We start from the raw sequence: 23,082 nt of genomic DNA, 5'->3' as shown, positions 1-23,082 counted from the left end.
GCGGTTCAAGTCTAAAGCCAGCAAAAGCAAGGTCTTCATAACAAATGTGTCAAGCAGTTTTAACCATGTCACATCCAGTTCCATTGTCCATTTCCCCATAAACTCGTCAATTACACCCATATGCATACACACAGAGATCCACTCTCTATCTGCATATGTAGCAGAGAAAGGCTACTGGCCAGAATACTTCGTTCTAAAAACAGATTTGTTGCAGTCCTAGTGAGTGCCATGCAACACGAATGCAACAGACCATTTTTAGAACAGCTCCTACAGGCCACATCCTAAGGGGTAACCTTAAGTTCTAAAAAGTCAGGATCATATTATGGATTTTTTGTAATACTTGACACAGAAATATTTCAAAAATTAAAAAAACCCATCTGCATCCCAAGTGCTGCACTCTCCCAGCTCCCAGCCACGTTCTCACAACAGGCTTTTCCCATCCCTCAGTACTCCTGATGCAAAACTCGCCCACAGATGCACCGACTGACTAAACACCTGGATAAACCTACACGGATGCTGCCAAGCACCTTCTGTGACCAGTAAAGAGATGGATGGGCTCTCTAAATTTTGAAGTAAAAGGCAAAGCCACAAGATGGCACTACCACTACATCGATTCTAGTCTAAAGGCAAGCTCACTAGTTCAGAGAGTGGTCACGGTCTTCTGTGTGTACTGTTTAAACGGTGCATGTGTTTTGGTTTGTGGTTTTAAGCCTTTTTTTTTTAAATTTTCTTTCTTTAAGAACCTAACGTGAACAGCACAAAAATCTAGTTGCCTATTCAGGATAATTTTGTTTTTAAGGGAAATGAATAATGTCATTAATAATAGAGCCAGTACTGCACATTTCATTCATGAACCAGTTTGACACAAAACACCCGACCTCAGGCTGGATTACGGCAAACTATAATCCAGCGTTTGCCATATGTTTTGCCATATGACTGACATGTCATGTTACTTGCCAGTTTCAGCCACGCTTGCCATGAAGCATTAGCGTTGAGCCTCTGTCCCAAACTGCACCATATAAGCAGCGGAGAGAGTAAAAAGAGATGGAGAAGAACGAGAATGAAAACAAAAAGATACACAGAAAAAGCAACAGCAGAGTTAATACGGCAGATTGAGAACAGTACAATAAATACTAGATGTAACTTGGTATTTTAATGGGCAGGATATTTATCATATAATCGACACTGAATTAATGTGGTAGCTTTTAGTACAGAACGGATTAAATACATTTGTAAAACAATAAAACACAAGTTCTTTTCCTTATCTTTTTCATATATAGCCTTAGTCGAAAGTTGATAAATGAGTGCTTTCTGTCAAAGCAATGACTCTTGTAATTGGGTGTTTCAGTAAAACAATGTTAAATTATTTTTTGAGAAAACTAGCGGACCCGAGAGTATGGGCAGGGCAATTTCTGCAGTACCTGTGAATGGCTGCAAAGAGATCCTCCGTAGTCCTTGGTCTTGCTGGTGCTGCCACTCCGTCCGTCTCTTCCCCATAACTATTGCTCAGCAGGCAGGAACTGTTTGCTGCGTCCGATTCAAACACCTCCACTGCGCAGAGAAAATGAACAATTCTGTCAGTCCGGGGGGGGGGGAACCCAGTGGGCACGTAATCCCCAAACCAGACCCCGCTGCCTCTAAGGCAAAGCCTCCGACAGATCGAGTGAGTGCATTGTTGTCATTATTGCGATTTCAGAGCAACACTTGCTTAGGAAACAGCAGGGGCACGAAATGCCTGTGCTTACTCACACACACAGGGGCAGAGAACAATACTGAAAGGAAATCTGTACGGATTCCACTAAAATGCAAAACCTAAATGAACAAAGCTAGCCACGTTTCCATGGCATGTTTTAATCCTCGCACAGTTAAGTAAAGCATCGTTTTCTTTCCATGTCTGCCATAACGAGTAGTCAGAAAGGAATTATAGGAAATCTCAAAGTATTAATCTCATTCCTGCAACTTTCTTTAGGCTTTTAGTTTTAACTACCACAAGAGGCTCTTATCTCTACAGAAGCCCACCTGAATGCTAGGATTGCTATTCTCACTCCCCAGCTTCTTTCAAATAGCTACTGCTGCATCTGAAGAAGAGTCGGAGAAGAGACTCACCACTTTCGTTCTCCTGAGATAGGTGCCCGTCAGCGTTACTGCCGCTGTCTTGGCTGCTGCCTGAGCTGCTTCCTTCATCAAACGCAGGCTGCTCCTCCTGCCTGCCTGCTTCTTGAACTGGAGATTCAGCAGGCTGTACCACAAAGGCATTAGTTCCCACTGTCTCAGAGAAGGTGAATCCAGCAGCTCCTCCCTCAGGATCCAGGCTGCCAGAGTCCATCTTGCTAGAACTGAGTCCATCTGGAAGACAATTTCTCGCCTCCTCGCAATGTGCAAGCACAGCGTCTCTCTTAGTTGGGCTTGATGTGATTCTGACAGTATCACCCACTTCAGCTATTTTCTCCACAGTAAGATCTAACTGAGGAGGTGGTACAACGAGGAACAGTTTGGGTTTCTTTGAAATAGGAGGTGGTTTCTTGCTTGGCAAAACCAGAGTCTTGTCAGGAGATGCTGGTGACCCCTGAAGTGATGTGCCAGAATGGAGGTCTTCGCTCTGCATTGAAGACTCAGGTGTGTCTTCAGGAGCTGTCCCTAGTGACTCACCCCCCAAAGACCTGTTGGGATCTACTGCACTTGCAGGCTTTTGATCACTGTCAACCGCAGGGACGTTATCGGAGAGAACGAGAGGAGAACCCCGAGCCAGGGTTTGAACCGAGTTTTTAAATGAAGCACCTTGAGTTTTCATTTCCTCTTCACCTAAGCTGTTACTGAGTCTTAGTGAGAGAGATGGCTTTAGAGGAGACTGTGATGAGGAATTTACAGTACTCTTTTCCTGAGAGATGGCTTCAGAAGCAGATTCTGGTGACAGTTCACCTTCTGCCACTTTTTTCACAGACCTCAGCTGCACCATTTGTAACGCTTTGGTAGTTACTAAGGGCATGACAGGTCTCGATGCATCTTGCTTGTTGAGTGGGTGTTTCACTGGACTGTAGCAAGAATCGTCCTGGTTACGTTTCTTAAAAGAGTACTGTGGGTGTATTGTTGCACCTTTTGTTAGTTTGGGATCAAGAGGCGGTGCTGGTGGTGGGACAGCTAAGGGGAAAGTAGGAGGAGGAGCAACAGGGGAAGAGAATGAACTGATGGAGGCTTCTTGCGGAAACCATGGGACAGTCTGGGCAAAGGAAGAGTTCACATCAGCTTCTGGCGGAGGAGGTGGGAATGTGGGAGAGGCTGACAATAGTGACAGGTCCATGACTTCTGCTGGAGGAGGAGGAGGTGGGGGAGGAGAAAGTTTGGGGCAATGCGGAGATGGTGGAAGGGGAGGTGGTGGAGGAGGTGTACCAGAATCCGGAGGAGAGCTCATAGTGGGGTCCAGTTTCTTCACACTCACAGTCCCTTCAGCAGATGTATTTGAAGAAAGAGAAGTGGAGGACGAAGACATGGAGACTGAAGACAGAAGAGAGGATTTCCTTTCAGGCACTTTAGGCTTTAGCTTGGATTTCCCATTTCCTGATGATGCAGATTTTAAAAGTACAGGCACTGGAGTAAGTGCAGTGGGTGTATTGGACTGACTGGAGTACCCACTCGATGGCGATGTGACTCGGTGGGATTTCTCTGGAGAAGTGCTCTTTGGTTTGGCCAGTCCACTGGGCACTTGTGGCACAGAAGCCCTTGAGCCATCGCTGAAGTGGCTGATGCTGTAGTCACTGAGAGCAGACGAGGTACTGGCAGAATGGGTCACTGGGGATTTTACCTGGTCGTCTGACACCGCGGCGTAGTCACTGTAGTAACCCCACTGGTCAGCGTACTCTGACTTGATGCTGCTCGTTTCACTCTGAGAGGGAGTGACGGTGCAGATGGAGTACAGGTTTGGAGCCGTGGTGGACATCATGCTGCTGCTCGCACTGACCGAGCTTTGGCTGCGGGAGCGCAGCACCCAGGGATCCTCGTAATCGCTGCAGGGGCTCTGGGAAGGGGAGCTGCTGTTTTTGCACTTGAGGTTCAACTGCAGAGAATGCTGGAGGGTGGCAATGAGGGTTTCATCAAGTACCTGTCCATTGGACTGGGCTTTTTTCTTGGGCACCCTTCTGAGTGAGTCTGTTCTGGATGGTGGCAATGGCGGCTTCTTTGCCTTCTTCAGAGAGATGTTTCTTGCAAGGGTTTTGTCACCTTGGCCTGACTGGTCATCCTGATGCTTCTTCTCCTTTCCTTCAAAGACATTTATCACACTGTCTCTGGGGTTCCCAAAACCATTGCTACTACTGTCTGCCTTCAGTCCGGAGTCCATGTTCATGGAACCGTAAAAACCATCGTGGTCCACAGAATACAGAGAAGTAGAATCATCCCTGACCGAGGTCCTCTCCAGGCTGCTGCTGCTCAGGTTGCTACCAGGAGTGGCACAGCCCGGTGTGACACAAACCACCTTGCGTGAAGGAGTCTCACTGTTTTCAGCAGACTTGTACAGCCAGTGCTCTGTGCTGGTCACTGCTGCCTGTGCTCGCTCCCCTGAGCAGCTGGATTCGCTCCTACCATCGCTGTCCGGGGAAGGGTTTGGTAAAGCAAGATTGTTCCTACAGCTGTAGCTCACGCTCTGAGGCCCAGCCTCTGCGTTTCCAGGAGTGCTAAGAGAGACAGCAGAGTCACCAAGAGAAAGCATCGTGACAGTATTGGATGGGATGGTATCTGAAGTCTGAGAGTGGCGTGTGGAGCTGCTCTCGCTCCAGTTACCACTTGATGAATGGTGATCTTCTTTCCCACTCACTGCACTGCTGGTAACAGGATTGTCTCTTGGCTTTGGGTAGGCAGCAGAGCTGGTGATTTTACTATCCAATGATCCAACGCTCTGGACAGTGTGAATAGCGATAACTTCCGAGGAGGATGACAGTGTTGCATTGGGTATGATGCTCGTTGAGTAGGTGGCATGAGGAGAGACCACACATGCCGGGCTTGCAGACTTTTCGCTATCGCAGCTTCTGACCTCTTGCAACTTTGGCCTTGACAGGGTCCCTGTCGTGGGATTAGTCTTCAGATGCACGACACTATCATCCACTTGCAATTTACTTATCTGGTGGGGTAAGGTGCCAGCAATGTCTTTTGCCTGCCTAGAGAAGCTCTGTGTTTGCTCTAGGGACTGCAGAGACACTCTTGCGCCAGCCCGAGGCAAGCTATGGAAACCCATGTCGCTATTTTGGCGAGATGCAAATATAACAGCAGCAGAATCGCTCATCACCGACATGTTCCCGGATGAGCTGGAGAACTGAGACATCTGGGCGGCGATGCCTTGTCCTTTCTGCGCTCGTATCCTTCTCATGGACGGGGGCACAACTTTGACTTCCTCCGTCTGGCAGCTGGTGTCCTTGGTTTCAGAGCGCTGAGCAGCAGAGTGATGGTGGCTCTCAAGTCTCCCTAGCGTGGAACAGTGATCTGGGACATACATCGAATGCCCGCGGAAATCACTTTGGCCAGTGCCAACTGCTGGAGTCAAAAGAAAGTAATTATTCCTTGAAGCACAAATGCACATTTATCTTCTCACTCATTTAAAAGCAACAAAAAAGGCCCCAGCAAACTGCTTGATCCCCATGCTCCTGAAGGTAAAGCTTTCTGAAAAGAAATCTGCAACAATGGGTTTTGCACAGGCATCGCATTTCCTGCATTTCTCTTCCCTTTTTCCTTATTACCAGGAACCTTCTGCTTACAGAATCGCCTGTGTTCTTGCCACACATTCGACACGTGAAATCCTCTGTTTATGACATGGTAATAATTTCCATAGTAATCAGTTATGTCAGAAAGCAAGTAGCACTGTTTGACTTCCAGGAGGCAAAGCAGCAGGAACAGACAAAAGCCTGAGAAATGTGAAGTGTGTTTCCACGCTAATGCCTCATGCAATAAAGAAAAGGGGAAGGAAACACGGAGAATACTGTGAATAATCCAATCTGCTTTTTAAAAGCATTACACCTCAGAAAAAGCATTTCAGGAGACACCCATAGCTCTCCAAGTCCTGCAGTTCATCTGAAAGGAAGCTAACACACTGAAACACGCATTGTTTTACCACAAATAAAACATATGCTGTAACAGCATTTACACAAAGGCATTATCTAACACCACAAAGAAAACAATTAAATAACATTTCTCCATAAAACCACTTTTTATTTATCATAAAAGAAAAACTCCAAGAAGCAGGGAAAAGAAACAGCTCATACTGATGGTCTCATCCATCAGGAAATAAAAATAACTGGACATTTAAAGAATAACGTAATAATCGTGTATTAGCATTTAAAAAAAAAAGAGGACAAAGGGAAAAAAAGAGTTTTAGTTCAAAATATAGTTATCACTGGGTCAGTAGAAAGGACTCCAGGGTTCTTTTAAATTTACATTTTTATTGGTAGCTGCCTTCTAAAATCACAAACCAGAGCACTGCTTTAAAATTAGTCTGTGTAAGGCTGTTACTGTATAAATAGCAGACACGAGAAGCAGGCGTGCTGCCGGAGCTGCCTGTAGAGATGCTGCATATGTCACTGCGGGGGAAAATTGGTTATTTCAAGTCTCTGCCTTAAAGCAAGTCTCAAGAGCAATGAAGTAGCAGCCTGATAGGAATGTTCTCCTTTCATATTTACTACATGGACCTGGATCAGGAGGATAGGTATTCTTAGAGTGCAGCTTTAAACACCACTTAAAGGACATTTAATTATCCTTATTCTTGGCAGGCAAAAGAGGCATTTAGGATAAGGAAAAGAGACCTCTGAAAAGGCTTCAGTGAAAGCAGCAGACACAAAAAGATTGTTTATTTCTTTTCCCCAAGCACAAAAGTAGTCTCTTAGCAGCTTGAAGCCTATTTAGTTTGCTTTGTGTAGATTCTCTTGCTCTCATGAAAATGCAGCCTTTCTCCTTCTGGTAGAGGTTTGCAGCAAAGCTAGATACTCAGATGCTGACAAACATCTTGATAACCTGATATGAGATCCTGCAAGAACAGATGGATGATTGCAGCCAACCAAGAGAAGTATTTGCATATTCTGTATACAGTTATTAAGAACTGTACAGTAAGAAAAATAACTTAATTTTTCTTTCCGTGCAATCAGGTTAAGAGAGAGAAAAACATCAAAGTAGATATTACGAATGTTTCTGGAACTGTGGCATCACTGATATCAATGATCAGCCAATTAAAAATAGCTGGTAATAAAAATCTGAGTACGAAGTTACATAAAAAAATCAAAGAGATAGGGTAGTTTTCTTCTTTGCCACTATGAAATGTACACACACACGCAGACGAGACAGAAGATGAGGCGTGTGGAGAATGAAGCTGCCAGCACTACAGCTTGTCTCTAATACCTCTAACACATACTGACCTGTGGCTGAGAGCACCTCATTGCAGTATGTAGCACATCTGCACTCAAAAAGGAAGCTAAATGCACTCCACAAGCAGCGTAAAGCACAGTTTATGCTTGTTTAAAACGTTACTGCTAGGGAAGGTAGATGGCAAAGCAGGACAAGGCTGGACTTGCTAACCTCTTTCCTCCTTCCAAAATCTGCAGCGTCAGCATAAATTACTGGGACATACTGTTTATGGCAAAACCACAGTGGTGCCTTAAAATGTCTGAAATACAAAAGTAAACCTTGGTGCTTTAATGTTCTAGGCTACTAAGTGTAAAAGGCCAAGGACCCTTCTTACGTCAGTCCAAGCTAAGCTCTTTTCCAGCAAGGATGGCTGTATCAAAATGCCTGGGGAGCAGCTCCTGCCCCAACCCCTGGCCCACAGCAGTGCTGGAGGAGCACACCAAGAAGAGGGCAGGATGAACAACTGCAGGACATTGCTGAGCATCAGTGCTAGCCCTGTGTTTGGTACTGGAATAGACATAACTTAGGGTCCAGTCTAATACTTATGGAAACGGCATAAATTGGCTCAACAGCAGCAAACCTTTACAACCTCAATACTGCAGGGAAGCCCATCAAGGCAGGTCTTTGCACCAATGCGAGGCCTCTTGTAGTTAGTATGGTTCAGAGCCCAAATAAATACAGGGTTCAGGGGCAAGTATAAACTGCAGGGCTACATCCTTGAATCACTATATGGGATATGGTCAGGAAAGGGTCTTTTCACAGCTGTTGCTATTAGAGGAACACAACTTTGAGGTTTTAAATATTTTTTTTTGGTAGAAATGCAGCATATTCTGGAATTACTTCAGCTTTGTTTTCGGCTTTACATGTATGCACAATCTAATGAAAAGCTGTGAGGATTTACTTGTCCTCTGTAATACAGCAATTGCTCTTTTCACAGTCCCGTTTCCTGAAGAAGGACAACAGAAATCTGCATGGAAAATGGTTCAAAAAAAGCACCAAAGGAACATTTAAGACTTGGGTATTCTCTTAAAATGGTGAGAGTTTTAAGATTTTGGTGGAATTCAGAGGAGGGCAGCAAAAAGTATTTTGTTTGCAATTTACAAATGCACCATAAAACCCTCACTCGCTTCCAGAGTAACACTCAAAAGTAGGTGTTTTCAAAAATCCTTAAAATCAACCCCCCTTATGGCACTGCATCTCGAAGATGAACAGTCCAATTCTAAGGGACAGCTCAAACTTTTAATTGACTATTACACTGAGTATGCTAAGTCTCTCAGAAAACAATCTAATAAAGAACAGTCACAAATTACAAGATTTCTGCAACACCAGAAGTCTGGAACTGAATCACAGCTTTTTAAAGAATATCATCCACAAGCCCATCCAGTTGCAAGGGCGACGTCTGAGCAGACAGCAGCAAAAAGTATCACAGAACTGGACATGAGGTTACAGCTGCTGACCATTACGGAGTCAGAAGTGGCTGCAATTTGGTGGTACAATAAGTGTCGCTGAAAGTAATTAATAATCATCTTGTCTGCATTTTATATTATCCTGTGTCCAGCAGCCCTGCAGCCAAGGCTATGTCAACCACAGGAGACCTGCATCTACACTCCTTTATTACCCTGCTTCTTGCTATGCTGAAAATACCCTAGGTATTTATATAACCTAGGGCAAATGCTCTTATCTAATGCACATGTTCAGTGCAGACTCCAGCAGCAAGCAAAGAACCACCACTACCTGGAACAACCAAAACATGCAGCGTATTTAACATCTCTTGCATGGAAGCACAGAGAAGAGGTTCAAACGCATACCTTAGCTCCAAGCGCTTGATCCAAGATAGGCTTATACAGGCTACACCAGTTTTCCCTGACTGGCAGTTACTGGTGTTGCTCATTAGAGATGACAGGGACTGAGACTGACTGCAAATTTGATGGAAAAAAGGAAGTGTCTGCAGGTAATTTCCAGGGCCAGGTACAAGCTACCAGAAGACTCCCTGTGGCTCTGGCTGAACTGGTGGCACCAGCAACTTGCTGCAGAGAATCAGCAGAGAGGTCCTCTGCATTGAAATGAGCGTAGAAAACTGAGAATAAGAGAGGGTAAGAGGTATGCGTGTTGAAGTGACAAAGAACATGCTTGTTTCAACTAGTGCACACAGAAGTAATCTCTCTTCCCAACCTTTTTCTGACTAATCATTTCTACTATAAGCACTTGTCTCTTGTGCCACAGGCGCATTCCTAAGATCAAGCTTTCATCTTCTCCTCCTGCCCCACCTAGTGATCCTCCTCCAAACCTGGTGACCTGGCCAAGTCACCGTGCAGGCACCACAGCTCCCAGTGTTACAAAAACCCGCAGAGATTCTTAATCCATTTCACTCTAGTCCTTACATACCAAATGATTTTTAACAGACACTCAACAAGGAACGGACAAGTACATCGGGCTTATAGTAATTTTAAGGAATTTTCATTGTGCTCCATGAAGGATCTGTAATCTCTCAGAGAGGAGAAAAATATCGCAGAGAATCCTGAGATCCTTTTCAGCACTGCCAGCTAAACAATAGCCTGAATCCTTGCACGAATCATTGCCACCCTGAAAGGGAGAATTTTGATGAAAATACAGGGAATTTAATTTTTCTTGATTCTGTTCATTTCACTAACTGAATGGCCTCTGGTGAAGAATAATTTCCTGGCAACTCTTTCATCCCCCATTACCAAAAAGCAGATGATAGGTACTTTGTAACACCCTTACCTCTGGATGAACAGTGCTGGAAACATACAATGTTGAGAAACTACAGCTATAAACCCAGTATTAGTTAAAAGGCACGATAACCCCAGAAGAGAGAGATTCTCTCCGAAGACTGTTAAAGTTGCAACTTGAAGAAAAACGCAAAGTTACTTGGCTTGGACAGCTGGGTATTTCCATGGCATTTCTGTAGGACCACTGGATACCTGGGACTCTTCTTACCAGTGGGACCTGTAGCTTGAATGATTGCTAGTGCCGAAGGGACTAACTGGAAGAGAACATCAATTATGGGAAGACTTCAACAGAATAGCTGAGTTCCCAAAGACCAGAAGGACTCAGGGAACGTACACAAAAAGCATAGAATTGTAAGACATTTTTTGAAAACAGACAGAAGGTTTCTGTTTTATTAAACAAAAGCAAAATGCCTGACAGAAGAAGAAATCAAAAGGTGGAAATCTTGAGGACAGTTTCCTCTCCCTTGCTTTGGTAAGGCATGTTTACTTGGAAGATGAACCGTGGTAGAACCGATACCCAGCTCTAGGACCTGCTCCTCCTGCAAGACAGGGAGGGCATCCAGGACGCACCATGTCCATGATGCCTGTGACTGCACCAGTGCAAAGCTCTGGAGAAACACTCACACACAAAGAAAGTCTTAGCCAGACCCCAGAGCACTGACACAGAGAAGGGACCATGGAGATGAGTTGGAACGTGTGAAGGAAGCTGAAGATAACCAAGAGCCGAGCAAGGTCTGCAACACGTTCTACCAGAGAGCTGCTCATCTCTACCAAACTCCTGTTTGGGAATGATCTTCTTGTCTGAGGAGAGAATACTGGTTTGCATATAAGGTACCATCAGAAGAAGACTACTAGATGGATAATATAAACACACAGCAGACAAACCAAGAGCACAAAAATTTGAAGCAGATCATCCTCTCAGAGTTTCTTGCCCTTTCTGTAGTTCTGATCCAACACTGACTCCATTAAATATATATATATATATATGTGTGTATATATATATATACACACACACACACACACACACATACACACACTATTTATGTTGTGTAAGACAATGAAGGTAATTCAGAGGTATGCAAAACTAATTTTTTCATTGCTGTGCTCGGCAGAGAGAGGAATGCTTTGCCTTCTCCTCTTACTTTGGTATCGCTCTGCTAAATAGAGTCCCGCTGTTAAAAAATAACTGTCCAGAAAATAGCTGGATCTCTAAACTGGCAGGCATCTCATATTCATGTCCTGTCTCAGGATCCCATCTACCACATTGCATTCCATTTACGCAGCATTTTTATGCAGAAGTTTCCAGGCTATGCAGAGACTGGTTCATCGCTGGAACCCACCTGCAAAAACACAGCAGTGTTACAATGCTCCAAAGTAGGAATGTTTAAAGATACGTTCAATATATGCCTCATGGGTGCAATTAATGATCCCTTTCAGTAGTTTTGGCTAAATTCTACAAGAGTACCATGGCCGCTGAACTCAGGCCAGCGGTCAGCGCAGGCTTTCTCTTCTCTTTGGACTTTTTTCTTCCAAAGCAGCCGGGGAGAACCCCAGCAGCTTGGCCCGGCAGAAGCTCTTCCAAGCTCTCTCACAAGAAATGAAAATAGTTCAGGCTTGGTTGAAGCTTTGAGGTTCTCTCAAGTTTCTGCTTCCTTCTGAAGGATAAACAAGAGGTAACAAGAATCTGCTGTATGTGTTGGTTATTTAGCCTGCACACAGCAACTTTGGTGTACCAAGGGATTTTAATCTTTGTGTAAATATTATAGTCATTCACAGCAATGCTTTAGGGGAGAAACAAAGAGATTTATTCAGCTGCAACTACAGGGAGAATGTCAATAGGCGCAACGCAACTGCTTGATTTGGAGTTTAGTCCGGATCCTTGTTCCAATCAAATGAACTGTAGAATGTTTTAAAACAACTCCTTGTTTGTTTTGGGACAGTGTAACAGAAATAGGGAACGGACGGCTACAGAAATATTTGGGGAGTGACAGAGGAGAAAAATGTAGAAAGAGCACTGACCAAGAATGAAGGAGACTTAATTTATTCCCAGCCTTGCCAGCAGCCTGGTGTGTGACTTGAGCTGAGCCACTTCACCGCAGCATGCCCAGTTTCCTCATCTGTAAGATGAAGATGCTGATAACTCTTCTCTTTTCAAGCATACTTTGTCTCTAGCTATGGAAAGCAATACACGAACAGGATGGATACTGCCATCAGAGACTTCTCCTGGCATATATTTTGCTGCCTGGGCAGCACACAACCACCACAGAAGCAACACGAAGCTCCTCAGATGACTTCCATGGTAGGGCAGATGGCTGAAGCCCTATGCGCCTGCAGGCTGTGGGCCAGGGAACTGTCCAGAGTGAGCTCCTACAGTGAGATACTGCCAGCCCTGAAATTTCCACAACTTCAAGTAGGAGTCAAGGAAAACCTTCAAGCAGTGCAACCTGAAATGTGCTCAGCACAAAGATGAAAGAATGAAATCAAGACCACCAAACCTGTCACCCTTGGCAAAGAGACTGGCAGAAGTCACAAACTTCTTTTAAGATATTAATTGAAGAATTCTTTTTTAAGACAGATGCCAACTGCATTTTCAGTTTGTTCCACCAGGTAAACTACAGCGGATGTTTTCAAGCATCCCTCTGAAGCAGTCACAAACATAACCTTGAAGTTTTGGAAACACTGCCAGTTAGGAAGCATTGTCCGCACATCCACCCAAGTAAAACTGTCATCCAGTTTAAGCACTGCCCTGTATCAGTTTTGCATTTAAGCAGCACAAGCATTTTTAAGGAGCACAAGTCATTTCATCTCAGCTCTAGACAATTTAGTTTAAAATGGAAGAAAGGGATGTAAAAACTATCCATCCTGAACAGACAAGAGAGGACGAAGGTTGTCTCTGCTATTCCTCAAACCAGCTGTAAACATGGCGTCTGAGAGATCAGCCTCAGAGATCTAAAACAGGAGCAAGGAATCTTTTGTTAAGAATAAATCAATACTAAGTTTTATGTAGCTTTGTTTCCAGCTTTGATCTTTGTTTGCTTAGAACAGATCTACTTTATTTTACTTAACTCTCAAACTTGCTTATAGTTGATTGCAAAGCTGATAGATGTTATTTCCTGAGAGAATGACACAAATTCAAATTTTGACCTCCAGGACTCCAGATCTGGAAAGCATCTCCTGCCAGGTAGCAAGGCCCACTATGGACAGTGGGGAGGGAGGAACAGAACCCACGCTATGACGAAGAGTTCCCTATGGCAGGAACAAAACAGCATCCTCCCCACAGGAAGAGATGGGCAAAGACACCTGACAGCTTTGGACAACTCTCAGAGCAGCAGTTAGAAATAAAGTCATCATGTGAGATCCAAACCTAACGAAATTTAAAGCTGCCTAATAGGGTTAGAGCAAGTGAATTTTTTTTCTTGAGGCAGAGGATTCACATGGCTGTCTCATTACAGATGCTGAAGGAGCACAGTTCCCCTCAAACTGCTCTCCGATGACTTGCTCGGTTCTTGGCTTTCTCTATGCCTGGCCCTCCAACTCATTCCAAACCCATCCTGACAAGTTACATATTTTTGCTTCTGCTTCTGAAAAATGTAGACAAAGAACTAAGAATTGAAAACAAAAGAGATGCAAAATGCAAGGTAGTAAAACTTACTGAAATCATCAATGTATGAGATGATTCCACATGTAAAGCACCTAAAATTACATCCTGCCAGATTATTTTAAATTACTTTCTTGCTCTAGTGCAAAAAAATGGGAGGGCGGAGCATAATTTTATCTGTGAAATTATCATCTGGGAAAAACTGAAACATCTTTTTTAAAAAAATAAGTAAGAATGTCCAGATTTAAATCAGAGAGTTCCCAAGAAAGTGTCTGAAAGGTCTGCCAAAACTCAAGACTGCTTCATCAGCTTTGAGTATCACGTATGCTAATAACTGTAAAAGAGGACAGCCTGAGATAGAGTAAATGTGACTGAGTAGACATTGGTTCTTTAGCGTGAGGGTGGTGAGACACTGGCACAGGTTGCCCAGGGAAGCTGTGGATGCCCCCTCCCTGGAAATGTTCAAGGCCAGGTTGGACGGGGCTTTGAGCAACCTGGTCTAGTGGGAGGTGTCCCTGCCCATGGCAGGGTGGTTGGACCAGATGATGACCATTCTTTTAATTTTTCCTTTGCAGTATATGCAATAGTTAATGAGCCCATGTAAATTATCCCCAATCAAATAACACTGATACTTAAGGGGTCGCCAGTTAGATCTAAACCGAACTGGAAAATATAGAGGTTTTACACTGTTGATACAACTCTTGGCAGATCTGCGAAGGCATCCATGAATTGCTCTACTCCACTGAGTAATTACTGGCAAGCCAGAATGCCTGCCTACTTCAGTTTCGCTTCAGTGAACGTTCCGGGGGAGTGGGCCAAATCTCCAGGAAAGCATTAAAGATCAGAAACCTTATGTCCCTGCACGTTTCCATTGTACCAGTACACCATTTTCCAAACACCTTGTTCCCTTCAACAGATGGAAGTCACCAGATAAAAGGCCCTAATTTCCAGACGCACGAGGTGGCAAGGAGGCACAGACGTATTTGGAACTGTAATAGGCTATCAGACTGTATTGGTTTCATGAGCACTGGTAATGTTATTAGTCGAGTAACGATAAGCAGTGGCAATGAACAGTGGATGGAATACAGTTCTGATGAGCCATACCTAGCTCCTTTTGTATGTTGTCAGGGATTCCTGTAATAGTCTTTCTCCTTTTGACTTTCTTCGGCCGTCTTACCACCGTGTCTGTGTAAATTAGAGACCGCCGAATGCTGGCTTGGCGGTCGAAATTCTCCCCTAATACATGGTAGAACAAGCAAAGCAACATTACTTCCAAGCACGCTGACATCATGCACTTTCTTCCACTAGTTTTGTTGTAGAAATGGAAAAAAAGGCATTAATAAATGATGTTAGCTTGGTCCTACAATGAAGGTTTACACTGAAGGAAGATACAGCATATTGTCACAGTAAGGCTTTAGACACATATCTATTACACAGCACTGCACGTTTTAAAAGGAATTTTTACTTCCTGAGCCCAGTTCAGACCTGGTGAGAGCAGCTCTGATTCCACAAGTGAACAGAATCCTTGCTTGAATTTGGCCCTTTGTGGGTTTTTTGTGGTTTGGGGTTTTTTCATTTTGTTTTAAAAGTCAAGAGCTGTAGAAAAAGGAAATCTGCTCATGAAAATGAAAGATCACAGTGGCTTACACAGGAACAGCCATTGCTATTGGCAACAGCTATTACAGCGCCTTTGCACAGCTCCACCGTTAAATCACACAAGATGCTGCTTTTTCACTCCACGTTGCTCTGAGCCTGTGAAGTGTGCCACATTTCTGGGGGTGATCTTCAACATGGATACAAATAAGTGCTATGGATCATGCAGAGATCAAACTGATCTGGTGGCCTCATAAGTATTTCAGCCAGAGTGGAAGCAGCTTAAAATGGAAAGTTTATTATAAATTATTATAAAAATACACAATAGCAAGAGCTGAAAAAACGTACATGTAAGTGCCAGACAAAGCCTTATGATGACCATGTGCTGTATCATAATGGAACCCAGAAGCACCACTATCATTAAGCAGCTTTTCTTTAGGAATTCACTTTTGTTTAGAGGTTTATAATTTGGCCGTTTTACTAGCAGCAAGATAAAACTTGCCCTATAGATATGAGCTACGTTAATTCTCTGTCACTTCTAAAAATCTAACCACCGCCCCCCACATCTCACACATAAATACCATAAATAATGCACTTTAAAGCACTGCTAAGTGACCTTTAGATGACCCATTTAAAACTTAAATGCAGAGAAATATGGATACACATGTGTATGTTTTTTGCCTTGTTTGCTTTTCTGAAAAATGACGACCAAATTATTTACCTCTAAAAAGTGATTAATGCATAGTAACTAATAAGTCATAAATATTACCCCTGGCTGACTACACATCAGGATGATGTGTGTGTCGTGCAAATAACATAGAAAACCTCATTCCCTCTGTAACAGTTAAAGATACAGTCATATATTAAAGTACAGCACGTGGACTTGTGGAAATGCAAGGAAAAATGTAGCAGTTTCATTCACCTTATTGTAAATCAAAGACTCTGACTGTGTTTGACCAGAGCCTCATGCTCCCATGAGCCACACTTGAATCCTGGCAGCTACAATGCGCAAGTTTAATCTGAATTTGGGACTGATTGACATCAGGGCAGATAAAGGGAGGAGGAAGTCCATGGGATCTATGAAATTTAGAGCTATGGATCCCACGGGCTTTGTAGAAGTCCTATAATATTGAAACAGACTATCCACTGTCTGGGGGCACTACCACTATTAGGATGTTAGGACCCTTACAGGGTCAGGATCAGGACTATTAGATAATCCTGCTGTGCAAGATAATAATAATTCTAGCCACATTATAACAAATCCAACGAATCTGAAGTAGAAGGGTTTCCATCTCTGAACGTATCTGTATCCTTTCAAAGGCCAACAATTATGCCTGAGAAAGTAAACGGCAAGGAAGTTAATATGCAGTTTTGAATCCCCTGGAATAAAGTGTAAGCAGAGGGTGCAAACAAGGAGGGAGTCTTACATGAAGCTTCAGGCAGCACAAACAGGATGACCACAGGGAAATGTTACTGTGTCAGCGGATCCACAGTGACTTCCTCCCCTGAGCTACCCAAGTGCTAACTCAACCAATCCATCTGCAGTGGCTTTTGGTACACAAAGGCTTTTTGAAATCCACTGTGCAAATTTGTAGAATTTGAAAGTGGGAACTTCAATAAATTTCAACAAGCAAAATCAGGATGTCACAGTCTTTCTTCCTTTCTTTTTTTTTTTCTTTTTTTTCTTTTTTCTTTTTCTTTTTTTTTTTTTTTAGAAAATATTGACATTAACATTAAATATACTTTGCAGATTTAAGGATACTTTTCTCCTTCTATTAAAGGTTTAGGAAAAATCATCTAAGCATACGTCATACAGTTTACTCAGTTCTCCCTCATACACTTCACTTAGTCTTCTTGGATTCACCAAAAACATTTAAGTATGTTCTTAAATCTCACTGAAGTCAATCAAGCCAGACTCAAGCAAATGCTTAAATGTTTTGCAGGATTCAGTCTGGTGCTGATCACCTCCACCATCACCCGACTCCTCCATCTGGAAAGCAAGTTAGTTCCAGAAAGCCCAGGAGAGCAGACACTATTACATATCTTTTAACCCGCAGGGTACGTAAAAGCACAGCCGAGCCACCACTGAAAATTCAGCCTCACCCCTTCCAGGCCAGAATCAGCTCAGCTCAGGCACTCCCAAAGACTGAAACTGCTTCCAAATCTGGATGTCTAGGCAGCAGCTTGTCAGCCTAATGCAATGCCCCTGCACCTTCAGGCTATCTGACAGATTTTTACCACTACTGTATTAGTTGCAATCTGTTAGAGCCCCGAAAGCCGAACTCGCGGAGCATTTTTTGCACAGCCACGTGAGAGGCCACTGTAGCCCAATCATTACTAATGCACTGCTGAAAACGCTGTCGATTGCCAACCTTTTATTTCACGGCATAAGTCATAAAATGGGCAGTTTTTGACCTCTCTTCTAGGAGACTGAGAAAAAGAGCAAGCAAAGGAAAAAGCCAGATCAAAACAAAAATGGGCAACAGTTTGCTCCACGGCACACTGAACAAACAGCACTGAATTTGTGCTCTTTTTTCCCTGCCTCGTGCAGTAACATAAGGAACTTCACAAAATAAAATTACTCGACGTGTGGGAGGGCAGAGGAGGGGAGCAGACTGTGACTTTTTGAAGAGGAACAAGGACAGCAGCTTTTTGGTGTTGTGTGGGGCTCACGGTCTGTTACCATCGCCTGGCTTGTTTCACGCTAGCAATATAATTATTCCAGAGGAAAAGAAATGGTGGATCCCAGAGATCAGCCCACACACTGCAAGAGCATCTCCTTTCCTGCCCTCCCTTCCTATCCCTTCCTACTACCATGCTTATATGGGAATAAGTGCTCACTCCAGAAACGCGAGGTGTAATGTGCATATGCACTATTTCTATCAGAAGAGTTAAGAACTGCTAAATTTGCAAATCAAACAATTCAAGGGACACAAGGTTTGCTACACCAGTCAAATTAAGCTGGTTGAAGTCACAAGTGTAACTGATGCAAACATGGTAACGTTCCCAGTGACTCTGAATTAAATCTGAGGGTTATTTGATCTCTTTTATCCCATTTTTCTTTCCATCTGTTTACTGCCCCCATATGTTTTTCAGTACATGGGGCCATTCCATCGAACAGCAGATCACTCTTTCTCTAAGTATACCCTGCTCCTGCTGTTGCAATAGCTAAGCCCTGCTCAAACTTACTGATTATATCGGATAATCCACTGTTCCCGTAACTCAGCCTTCTGCACCTGTATCCGACATTCCCTAGATAATGACAACTGGCCTAATAATGTTTCGGCATAGCATCTGTTTTCCTTCTATTAATTTTCCAGACCTGGAGTTTTCATAATTTTGTGTTGTCTTCATGCTACTTATTTCAAATATTTTCTGCTGTTTATTTAAGGAAACGTTTCTTGTTGATTTTTCAGAGCTCTCTGATGTTTGTTGCAGAAGTACTGCTCCTATACTATTTAAATACTACTAAATAGTATTATTTAAAATATTAGTTTATAAAAATAAGTGAAAAAATTATTGGTACAATGTCACACAGGGGAAGAGAACACCTAATTTACTTCAAAAACAAGACCAAATATTGCAAGCTATTGATTGTAACAGGGAGCGTGGAGCCAGAGCATGCCATATGGCATTTGAAATAAATTGGATATTGAATATCACTCTGGTTTTGGCAGGAAAACGGTCAGTTATTTGAATTAACTGATACGAGACAATCTTGATACTGTGCAGAAAAAGATGCATTATTAAATTGAAGGGATAATTCAATCTTTCACAGAAATTCTATTTACACACAACAAAGTATCTATTCAGCATTAGGCTTTCACATAATTTAACTTACGCAGAGTGGAAGTTCTGCGACTGTAAAACCAAAGAGCATTTTCCAAATGAAGAGTTAATATGCAGTTCGTAACAAGAAAATGTGGACTAGTGTCACATAAGTGGAGCATCTTACCAATAGTCTTGCTCAAAGACACAACCCCATTAACTTCTGCTGTTCTTACCCTACTTTCCTTCACACAAACTTCTTGTTGCTTCTTGTTGCTGATATAAAGAAGACCTTAAGAGTTTTCTTGAATTTTGTAACATTTAGTCTTTGGAATACAGAACTCCCTGATAACCCTTCTTAGGTAAAACTGCTAGAAGAAAATCCTCAAGTATCATTAGCATTGCATAAAACATGAATTTCCATTACGTATCTTCAGTAAAGTCCACAGCAAAGCACTGCTATTTATCAATCCTCTTCTTGTATTTCATGAACATCTCATGCTGTTTCAAGCCCATGTTGTGTACACTATCTTCATCAATGATCATTTTAAAGGATTTTGAGGTTTTCTCATTAAGTTCAGACTCTTAAACACAAAACACTTTTCACAGAAAGGTGCAATAAGTAACTTAAAATTCATGCATTAAATGTGTGAGTGTCAAAACACTATCCAACCTTATGAATCCCCTCATATCCCTTCCTTCCCCCACCAGCGCAATGCAATTACTGAAATTAAAAGCCTACCAGTCACATTAATAGGAACCACATCTGTTTGGACTGCCTGTGCTTGCTGTCGCATTTTCTCCTCTGGCGTTGGCAGCGGGAGTGACTTGGTCCAGTTGGTCTGGGTGTTGATATCTGAGAACTCATTTGAAACTGGAGTTTTAGGCCTTTTGATGGTGATAAGCTTTTCTTCTTCGGGGGAAGAGATGGGACACTGCAAACAGAAACACATGCAGCAATGTAAGTTTAGTACCAAAAAAAGGAAAAAAAAAGGTAGGACTAACTATGGCATTACTAAGGTATTGTGGCTGCAGTCAGCACTGTTGCTTGTGGAGCAAAATACAACACCCCCACAAGCATCACATACGGCCTACATAGAAAGTGATTTAAGAAAAACAACCAACCAATAACAAAACATCTGGACTGCATTTGTCCACAACATCTGGTAAGTCTGAGGAAGATGAACCAATGAGAGAGAAAAGAGTGGTCCTGAGCAGATCGAAGCTCAGTAACTAATTACCTTATGCACTGACCTTCTCCCTGCAGTGATTAACCCTTCCCAATCAGGAAGATGAGCCTGGAGCACTGCTTTGCTCCAACTGTGCTGGGTTGTAAGGATGCAAAAGGTCTCAGCAAGAAGCCTGCTACGAAGAGACAGATTTTGGGAAAGCTCAACAAAAGCACCAGCCAATGCACTCTACAAAGCCATCAGCCACAGATCAGCAAGGTAGCAGGAACAACTTTGCTTTGGTCTTGGAGAAACTCATGCCAGTCAAGGGGTTCGGTTTTTCATGGGTGAAGCAGTTAACAATATTAGTAGCCATAGAATGCTAATTTTAAAAGTAATTCCTTATAAAAGTGGCAGATTTCACCTCTGTGATGAGTGTTTCACTTAAAAGATAAAATCAACCAGTGAAAGAAAAAACCTTCAGCACCAGAAAAAAAGAGGTTGCAGTAACTTGTGCAAATCCTTCCACCAGACAAAGTTATAAGCCAAAAAAAGCCATTTGCTTTTGGGAAGCAAATCTGTTTTCATTACAAGGTCCTCACTTGCATGCCAGTAATGGTGCAGAAAGCCATAACGTTGCTTTTTATTGACAGGATAGCACTAGCAGAATACTACCCAAAATAGGGTAGTCAGCACTGGATCACTGCCTCTCCCGTAGTTCCTCCCTCACTGCTGTACACAGGCATAGAAAGAAACATCACAGCTATTTATAACAGATGGGGTTTTTTAAATTATTTTGGGTTTTCAGTCTAAGCGATTTGTTTTCCCTCGAAGCTGAGTGCTGTTCAAAACACACGTCCAGACGCTGTGCTGCAACCACTGTTTATCATTTCTGATTTTAATTTTCTTCCTGTTACCATGAGGAGTTCCTGCAGTTTATAAATAAATAACCATTTATTTATTCTATTCTGTTTCGACTCTACATCATTTAGGACAGGGTCCAACATTTTATTTAATAAAATAATAAAAAATTAAAGCAACTTCCAGGCAAAAAGTAAAAGAATAGAAAAGTAATATCTCCTCAGGTAATAGTACAAAAAATATTTTAGGCAATGAAATTATTACTAAGGTTATCCTGTGGTTTGGAACCACACTTTGTGGGTACTTTCCTTCCAGGAAATAAGCCATTTCTGCCAGTCTTGCATTTTTCACTAGCGAGGCTGTGGATGGCATAGATGCTGCTCTGTAGGAAAGGGCTCAGCCCTGTGAAAGCCCCAGCAATTCTTTCAATGTAAGCTTCTTGAAGGACACCAGTATTTTTTCAGGCCTGCATTGTTTTTAAAAGGCTCAAAATCCATTTATATAAGAATAGTGTGAATGCTTATCTTTTTAGGAGTGTACACACATATACAATGTGGGCACACATATGTATATGTGCTTACACACAAACACAAGGACTTTCCGTACCTCAAATCACTGAATTTCATAAAAACCTCCATTAATTTAAGCAACTTGTGAGAGAAATGCACCTGCTGAAGGGGAAGCTGCCCCCAGGCCATCTTTCTCCCCAGTTAGATTTAAAAACAGCTGAGAGAAAGGGTTTGTAAGGAAGTGGCATGGGGGGTGCTAGCCCAGCATCACCGGGTACACGTTTGCATGCTTAAAGGAGTAAAGAGGGGTTGAGGCAGAGAAGTATCACTTTCCTCCTTCTACAAAGAGCTTTTCCCCACCTGAATCGGGGCACCAAGCCTGGTTTTGCAGTTTGTGTGGGGTGAGGATGAGCTCCAGTGACCTTGGGATACTCTGCTTGGTTGGCGCTGTCAGCGTCGATATCCGTCACACTCAGACGATATTGCGGTGCCAGGTCTCAGCTGTCACACAGCAGCCACCAGGGGCCACTCCAATATGCCAAGTGGCAGAGATACCCGTTACAAAGCCACCCTTCCTTTGCAGGGAAATTGCTCAAACCAAGCAGAAGACTTTTTCTGTTTCAGTATATAAATAGATGGAAAACTGAAGAACTGAAGCATCTACTACAAGGGAATCCTCATTATCCACAACAAACGTGGAGCAACAGTCACAAATTTTGCAGAATTAGACATAGAGAACACTGGGGACAGATAGAGGAAGATGGACAGAAATGAATCAGCCCAGTGAGCATGTAACGAACGGACAGCAATTGAAAACCCAATTGTGCAGTTGAGGTCAAAGCACTGCATCAGCGAGAATGATTTTCTGTCACAGGACAGTAGTGTGCACTTCTACAAAATAATTCAGTAGAAGAGTCATGGGCAGTTTGAGCGTAAGAAGAAACGTTCACGTCTCATCTGTATGTACAGAAGCTGCTGGTTGATGCAGTGAATTGTTGCTGTGTAACAAGAACGACTTCTCAAGTACGGTTGGGTACAGCAGAAACAGAACTGGATGAGGAAGGACTTATTATTAATACACATTATTACTATTGTTAATACAGTACTTACAGATTCTGTATCTGCTTAGCAAAGCTGACCACAAACACACACTATGTTCATAACAGAACAGAAAACACTCATCCCATTTTCAAAGCATCTCTGATTCATAACAACTTTACTGCTAGACTGAAACAGCCAAATTTCCATGCAACAGGATGTTAGACTCATCTCCTTGGGAAAACTGGTTGGAATTTGTCCTCTTTAATGGAGCAGGGAAGAGGGAAAGGTGGGATGGGACATGAAAGCAACAGTCTTGGACTTTGCAGTGTATCTATGAACATCCATTAGGGGGAAAAAGCATGAACTTTTGAATGGGAGTTGAAATGAGAATCCAGGAGAGAAATGGCCTATAAATA

General features: G+C 42.8%; 1 protein-coding gene across 1 annotated transcript in view; it reads right to left on the bottom strand.

Moving 5' to 3' along the window:
• Positions 1-20,021, bottom strand: part of NHSL1 (NHS-like 1) — a gene marked incomplete at its 5' end in the record, with an annotated part of 22,811 nt that extends 2,790 nt beyond the window's left edge. Inside the window, 3 exons of the mRNA XM_010192508.1 lie at positions 1,422-1,551; positions 2,107-5,520; positions 19,829-20,021. Of these exons, the coding sequence (XP_010190810.1) occupies positions 1,422-1,551; positions 2,107-5,520; positions 19,829-20,021 (3,737 nt within the window). The remainder of the gene's footprint in view (positions 1-1,421; positions 1,552-2,106; positions 5,521-19,828) is intronic.
• Between the last annotated feature and the right edge of the window lie 3,061 nt (positions 20,022-23,082).

The sequence above is a fragment of the Mesitornis unicolor genome, unplaced genomic scaffold, assembly GCF_000695765.1.
Source record: "Mesitornis unicolor isolate BGI_N332 unplaced genomic scaffold, ASM69576v1 scaffold29339, whole genome shotgun sequence".
Taxonomy (NCBI): domain Eukaryota; kingdom Metazoa; phylum Chordata; class Aves; order Mesitornithiformes; family Mesitornithidae; genus Mesitornis; species Mesitornis unicolor.
The sequence above is the reverse complement of the archived record's forward strand: the minus strand, read 5'-3'. Positions and strand labels throughout refer to the sequence as shown.